The sequence below is a fragment of the Alosa sapidissima genome, chromosome 8 (genome assembly GCF_018492685.1).
Source record: "Alosa sapidissima isolate fAloSap1 chromosome 8, fAloSap1.pri, whole genome shotgun sequence".
Classification (NCBI taxonomy): Eukaryota; Metazoa; Chordata; class Actinopteri; order Clupeiformes; family Clupeidae; genus Alosa; species Alosa sapidissima.
The window spans coordinates 16,377,029-16,384,528 of record NC_055964.1 but is presented as its reverse complement, the minus strand read 5'-3'; the positions used below and the strand labels follow the sequence as shown (position 1 = coordinate 16,384,528).

General features: G+C 50.1%; 1 protein-coding gene across 1 annotated transcript in view; it reads left to right on the top strand.

Moving 5' to 3' along the window:
* The window catches only part of sema4c (sema domain, immunoglobulin domain (Ig), transmembrane domain (TM) and short cytoplasmic domain, (semaphorin) 4C), a 47,020-nt gene that overhangs the window by 20,490 nt on the left and 19,030 nt on the right, over positions 1-7,500 (top strand). The window contains exon 2 of the mRNA XM_042101676.1: positions 6,068-6,273. Within this exon, the coding sequence (XP_041957610.1) occupies positions 6,171-6,273 (103 nt within the window). The 5' untranslated portion in view covers positions 6,068-6,170. The remainder of the gene's footprint in view (positions 1-6,067; positions 6,274-7,500) is intronic.

The window sequence follows — 7,500 nt, the reverse complement described above, 5'->3', positions numbered from 1 at the left end:
GGATGGCCCATCGATCAGCCTTATCTCCTGGTCTGCTGGCCTCCAGCCCCTGAGCCCCATCGACCTGTGCCTGTGTTACGCAGAGTAGATGTGGCTCCCCTCTCCATAATGAAAGGGACATAGCAAAGGAAAACAGAGAGAATAGGGATTAAGAGGGGCTGAGCAAGGGGGGGGGACAAGTCTGAGAAAGAGGGGAGGAAAAAGGAGATAACGAGATCTGGACTGATGTAGAGAGAGTGAAAGAGAATGTGAGAGAGAGAGAGAGAGAGAGAGAGAGAGAGAGAGATAACAAGAGAAAGACAGAGACAGAACTGGAGAATGTCACAGACATTGGCAGCATTACAGAGAGAGTAGGAAAGTACCTGAGGCACTAAGAATGAGGGAGCAGAGTGAAAGACGACAGAGAAAGAGTGAGTGAAACAGAGAGAGAGAGAGAGAGAGAGAGAGAGAGAGAGAGCGTGCGAACGAAAGCGAAGCCAAGCAACCGTGCACAGTGGAGGCCCAGCGTGATCCCCCATTAAGGCGACTAATCAGCAGCCATGGAAGAATACCGGCAGCCCAGCACTGGACCCCCCTCCCCCTCCACACCTCCATCCATCCTCTCTTCCCTCCCTCCCTCCCTCCCTCCCTCTCTTCCCACATCCCTCCATACAACCTCCACTGCCACAGACCTATGAACTGATAAAATATTGAGAAAGTGAGAGACGGAGAGAGAGGAAAACAGCACAAATAGCCCTCCCGCCCTCTTCGTGCCCCCTACCTGCCCCGGGATGCCCTCTGCAGTGGAGGGCCCCGCGGGCAGCGATGGGAGGAGGAGGAGAGAGGGAACGAGAGAGAGAGAGAGAGAGAGAGAGAGGAGGGCTACAGGACAATTAGCCCCCCTAGGAGCTTGGTGGGCGGCCTGGGCAGAGGAGATTACCATGCAGGAGTGTTGGGGCATGATGGAGAGCCTGTGCGGCTAACAAACACACACACACAGAAATAAAAATAGCAGGTGTAAACACACAAACACCACACACAAATCATTCTGATGCAGTTACACACACACACACACACCCAACACACACACACACACACACACACACACACACACACACTCACACACACATAGACAAATGCTCAGATCTGCAATGCAAAATTCAGCAGTGCTCCTAGGAAGCCAGCAGCGCACAGCTGAACTTGAGGCCAGAGCAGTTGGGGTTATGTGTGTGTGTGTGTGTGTGTGTGTGTGTGTGTGTGCATTTTGTTTGTGTGTCTGTGTGTGACTTGGTTCAGTAATGAGCCATAGCTGCCGAGCTCCTGTAAGTTGTTTTTTTTAACCACGCCTCGAGCTCTGTAGTTAAACCATGTGTTACTGGCTGATATTTAGCCATTTAAAAGTGGGCTTATTTAGAGACTACCGGGGGCGATGGCTGTTGCCAGAGGAACTGGGGGGAGAGTCTGGAACTCAGAGGCTCATGTTAAACCATTGACGTTGCAGCACTGTTGTCAATAGTGTTGCATTGGTATGTGACTGCAATCCATATTGCAGTCATGGTACGTGGCATGCTGCCAGCGATGTGCTGGGCTGAGCTCTGCTGGGCTGTTGCACATTGCCATGCATTATCACATGTCGCGCTATCGCCACACACACACAAAGAGATTAACTGACACACACACACACACACACACAAATAAACAACTGTGCTGCTGATTACTTGATGCTGTTAGAGAGGAGGCGGAGGCTAAGCACAGACACGTGGACAGTGTTAATGAGCAGAGTGGTGAACGATGCCAGTCACCTGATCGAGGAAACGAGGGTCTGATCGAACCCCCCCAACCCCCCCCCCCCCCTCCCACACACACACACACACACACAACCATACACACACACATAGGCACACACTCACTCACTCTCACACACACACACACACAGACATAGACACACACTCACACACACACACACACACATAGCGCCACCTCAATGACAGGTCAGAGCTCCAGGGCTGGAGCCGGGCTTCATTCCCAGCAGCCAGAGAGAGGCTCCAGGCCCCAGCAGCCAGAGAGAGGCTCCAGGCTCCAGCAGCCAGAGAGAGGCTCCAGGCTCCAGGCAGGAGGAGAGGAGGGGAGGGCTGGGGAGGAGGGGAAGGTGGCCTGGGTGAGGCAAGGTCTGTGCCCACGCTTCTGTGTGTGTGTGTTCACCAGTGCCATGTCATTAAACAGGCTGACAGCACAAGGTCAGAGAAAGGGGGGGAGAGAGAGAGAGAGAGAGGAAGAGGACAAGAGCAATGAACAGAGAAAGGGAGAGACAGATGAGAGAGAAGGAGAGGTAAAAAAAGAGCAAGTGAAATGTAGAAAGAGGAGTTTTAGAGAGAGATAAAACGAAACAGTAAGAGAAATGGAGAGAGAGAACAGAAAGTGATTGAGAGATGGAAAAGTGACATGGAAGAAGAGAAATGAGGAGCTAAAGGAGAAGAAAAGAGCACCATGGGGGATGAGAGTGGGAGATGGGTTTCTGGGAGAAGCTGGTTAACTCTAGTGATTTTGAGGCGAGTTGCTCGGGTCAGTGCGTAAGGGTCTGATGCGTTTGAGCTCTAACGAAGAGCAGACTTGAGCCTGATGAAACACAATGTAGCCCTTGATCATGGGGCTTGGCTACCGCAAAAGGAACGTGCACACACAGACACGCACACGCACACACATACACACACACATGCATTGCACGCAGGCCTGGATCCCTGCCCCCCATCACTTGCTCTTCAGCCTCAGCTCCTTCCTCTCCCCCACCACATGCTATAGGGGACGGAAAGGGGACATCAGTGACTCTGGAGACAGAGGATGGAGGAGGTGGTGATGGTGATGGTGGTGGTGGTGGTGGATGGAGCACATCTAGCAGACAGGCCCACAGCTGATCAAACTCCATTTGATTAGTGGGCTTTCATCTGGGCCTCTCTCTGCTCCTATTCAAACATGGCACAGCTTGCCAGCACAATCACACAGACACGTGGCAGCCACAAACACACACACACGCACATACACACACACACACACACACACACACACACACACACACACACACACACAGAGAGACTGGGAATGACACATATATGCCTTGGCACCACCACACAAGCACATAGACACACAAAAGGCGCACACTCATAGTCTTGTAACGTCATCAGTCTTTGTGATGGCACAAAACCACACACTAACTCACTTCCGTCACTCCATTTTCACACTCATACAAACATACACACACAAACACACACACACACACACACAAGTACTTCACACCACCCCCGGTCCAGTCACACCACAGCTGTCACCATAAACCAAACAGCGTCACACCCGCTCCAATGCGTTCATTCTCTGCCCGCCCCACCCGCCCGCCCGCTGGACCAGGCTGATGTGCCAACCATGTGCTCCAGGGGTTGAGATGCGGCCACGGGCCCCAGCCAGAGGGTCGGGTCAACCCTTCTTCCTGCGAGAAGCGTGTGAAGTGGACCGGCGGGATGTGTAGGGGGAGGGGGAGAGGGGAGTAGTGGGCTGTGGGCAGTTACAGATCTGGTCCTTTGATCACTGCTCTATGCCACCCCACACCCCCCCCCCCCCCTGCCCAACACCCCCTTCTCCCCGGGGAGTATGAGTGGAATTGTGACAGCAGCAGCCTTTTGTGATGCATTATTGATGTGTTGCCTCTATCACTTTTTTGCTGTTGTTTTTTTTTGGGGGGTTGGGCGGGGGGGGGGGGTTGGATGTCAGTTACTTAAACATCAAAACGAGCACATGATGAAAAAAAGAGGAATGGGGCCGCAAGCACCACGCACAGTAACAGGGCTCTATTGTGTTTTTCTCCTTGCAGCAAAAGTCAATGGATTGTGGGTGTCATTTGTGAGTGTGTGTGTGTGTGTTGGGGGGGGGGTTGTTGGTTAATGATCCTCCTAGCCCATCCTGTTGCCGGTGACGTGAATCAGGCTTTTGTGCAAACCTCAGTGGGAGCAATAAAAAGAGGGATGATGCGAGGAAGGAAGGAAGGAAGGAGGGGGAAGAGGCTTTGACTCCTGTTTGTTTTTGGGTGGGGATGGGGGTGGAGGAGGAGAATGGAGGTGCTCTTTAAGGGTCTGTGTGGAGCCTGTGTGCTAATTTACACATCCTCCTACCTCCGATCTGCATTTATCTTTACCCTTGCCCCCTCCCCCCCCCCTGCCATCCACATCTCTGCTGCGGTCAGGACACCTGTGACCTGTGAGAGGGTCAGGGGGTCACAGGTCAAAGGGCTCTAGCGGGCCATTTTGATATGCCAGTCGGCAAACGGACGTGGACATGGTTTGGAAGATGGATGGAGGGAGGGGGCAAGAGAGCTGGACAGGAAGGGAGGAGGGTGGAACAGAAAGGACAGAGAGAGAGAGAGAGAGAGAAAGAGAGGAAAGAGCCCAGACACAAGAAGCACAACCCCCAGCCTAGACACCCATCCGACACACTCATCCCCCTACACTGTCGGAAGCAGCATCCTCCTCCATCAGTGCTCCTCAGGGATGGCTCCAAATCATAACACAGGGGTGGGAGGAGGGGCGCGGAAACAGGGTTCGCTGTCCTTCTTCTCTCAACGCCGGCCAATTAGGTACCGGGCTTTTCATAACACAGGATGACAATATTTGTCTCTTCAATGCTGTTGGATGTAATTAGTGAACCGGTACAAACCAGTTCCTCAACCCATCATTAAAAAGTTATTGGATACGGTCAGCAGTACACGGAGTGCGGAGCGACTGTGTGCCTCTGAAATTTTCGGCCGAGCAAATGGAAGGTCTTCGTCTGTGTTGGCAGCGGCTGCAACAAACTGTTCAGTTTGCGTTTTTATTTATTTTATTTTTGTAGTGAGAAAGACAACAAAGAACTTTTGAACCTGCTACTTGGTTTGCCTAAGAGGCCTTCCTTGTTAGCAATCCAAATTCAAGTTTGTGGTTTCCTGACTTTTCCAAGCGAGCGCATAGAAAAGTAGACGTTTGTTTTCTTCAGCAGTCTTGGCATGTTCAATGTCAGACACAGGGGTTATTGGATGGCCTCTACAATTTATCCACGGCGATTCCAAATGTTACGCTCTACTCCGTTTAAAGAGTAAGCAGCTCTCCATCGATCCAATAAAGTAGCAGCAAGACTTGCCTGCCGTGAGTCATCAAATAGTTTTATACTACCCTTCCATTTAAGCCAAGTCATTTCGATGATCTTGGACTTTTTGTCAGCCCGCACACAGCTCTCTTTGGGAAAAAAAAATAAAATCAATAGGCCTGAAATTGCAGTGCCGGTGCTCCGCATCTCATTTCTGTAAATGGCAAGTCAAACACACACACACACACACACACTCACACACACACAGATACAAGAGTGTCCATCGCTTATCGGCCCAGGGTTTTTCAATATCCCCGGCACGTGGGCCCCGGCGATAAATTTTGCCGGTGAAAGACGCCGCCGAGGCACTGCGTTTGTGTTATCTCGAATGATAAACACAATTTGACATTTTACGCGCATTTAAAATTCAATGCCTTTTGCTCTCAAATCAGCAAACATTATCAAGGTTCTAATTTCCCTTTTTAATAGACAGAGACAGGTGTCGCATGATGATTAGGCCCGGATCTGTGGAAACCGGGGAGTGAGCAGCATAGAGATGCAGGGAACTTTGTCTTCTGTAGGTTTCTCCTCTCTCCTGAGAACCTTGGCTGTGGTATCATAATAATGCCTCGCAAACACAGACCGAAATTATAATTACTAACACATTCACCACTCGCCTCCACCGGGCAGAGAAAAGAGAAAGGAAGAGACGCCGGCTCTGTGTCTGACATGAAAACAGAGTGAATGATCTTGACGGAGGTTGGAATGTAGGTTGAGTTTTCCTCTAATGCGACAGATACTAGCTCCTAGACTGGCAGTGTGCCAGCAGGAGTCTGTTTGAACGCCTCTGTCAGTGGGCAGAGTAAACTGTCGCGACGGAGTGTCGGCAATGGAGGGTCACACTGGTCGGCAGGATTAATGAGTGACTTTCACATACCATAATGTGCATGCTATTTTGTCTCTCTCTCTCTCTCTGTCTGTCCAGGCTTCCAAGGGGGACTGCCTTTAGTGTCTCGAGTTGCCATCTCTCGGCGTCCAATCAGAGGAGCTGCAAAATAACTGTGTGGAGAGCAGGACTGACAGGAGACATGGGCGGAGCTAAAGTCCTGCTCCTGATGCTTGTCATTGGCTGGGACAAGACGATGTGTGTCAACTGGAATCCAATCCCCCGCAAGACGGTCCGGCACACTGGTAAGTGGGCCAGAACCAAAGCCTGTACTGTTTCTTTCCAGGTCCGATGTCAAACTCAGAACTGAAGTGGGGGTGGATGGTAGGCTGGGAGGGGAGGGGGGGTTGTTCCTCTTACATCCAACTGAGGCCACTGTCACTGTTTTCTATAGACCTCTCCTATTTCATCCCTCTTTCACTGTCACTATCTTTTTTTTCCTCTGCTCTTTTCTTCTGCCTTTTTTCCCTTCCCATTTTTTTCTTTTTTTCTCTTCCCTGTGCAGCCCCTCCCTTCCTTATCCATGCAGATCTCAGATAAGAACTTCACAGCCCCAACTGTTCTGGCTGCAGACTCATATTTCATGTGCACTCCACAGTAGAGTGTTGTTCTCTGTCAGAATAGCCCCAGTCTCTCTTGTTCCCCCTTTCTTACACTGTTTTAATTTCATTGACTCCACCCCCACCCCAAATGCCCCTTTTCTCTCGGGTGTCGGGATTGACTGGGACACATTTTTTTTTTACTATTTTTTTTTTAATTTTTAAGTCGACACGCAGTCAACATTGCACTGAAACAGAAATACACTCACTAATTCACTTAAAAACCAACCCCCGATGCTGCCTGCACTGTCTGACCAACTCACAAAGTCATAACACACAAGCAAACAGATGGACACAATAAACTCTGGTCAGAGAAAACAAACACAATCACGAGAGGGGAGAGAGAGTGACAGAGAGAGAGATAATAAAGCCAATTGAATTGAATTGAGAGACAGAGATTTCCTTTATTTCAGCTGAAGAGGAGAGAATGGGAGTTGCAAGCATGCTGCCTTAAAAGGGCAGGAAATGGTCTCAGAGGAGCAAACACGAGTGGAGAGACGGTGCAAAAGAAGTGAAGAAAGAAAGAAAGAAAGAAAGAAAGAAAGAAAGAAAGACAGAGGGACAGGGAAGAAAAATACACACAGACCCTAACCTTGTGCATGCTGTGTCGTGTCGCGTGTGGCTGTATATGAACAGCAAACCACATAAACAATAGTTCTGCCTATGTAGCTTCAGTGAAGGACTAGGAGAGGGAAAAAACAAAAAGGATAGAGGCTTGGGAGGAAAACAGAAGGACAACAGAAAGAAAAGAGAGAGGAAGACAAGAGAGTGAGAGAGGGTGTGGCAAACGAGTCAGTGTGTATGCAGAGTGCTTGGACAGGCAGTTTGAGGGATTTAGAGTTTAGTTTTTGGAGGGGGTTGAGATGAGAGCAG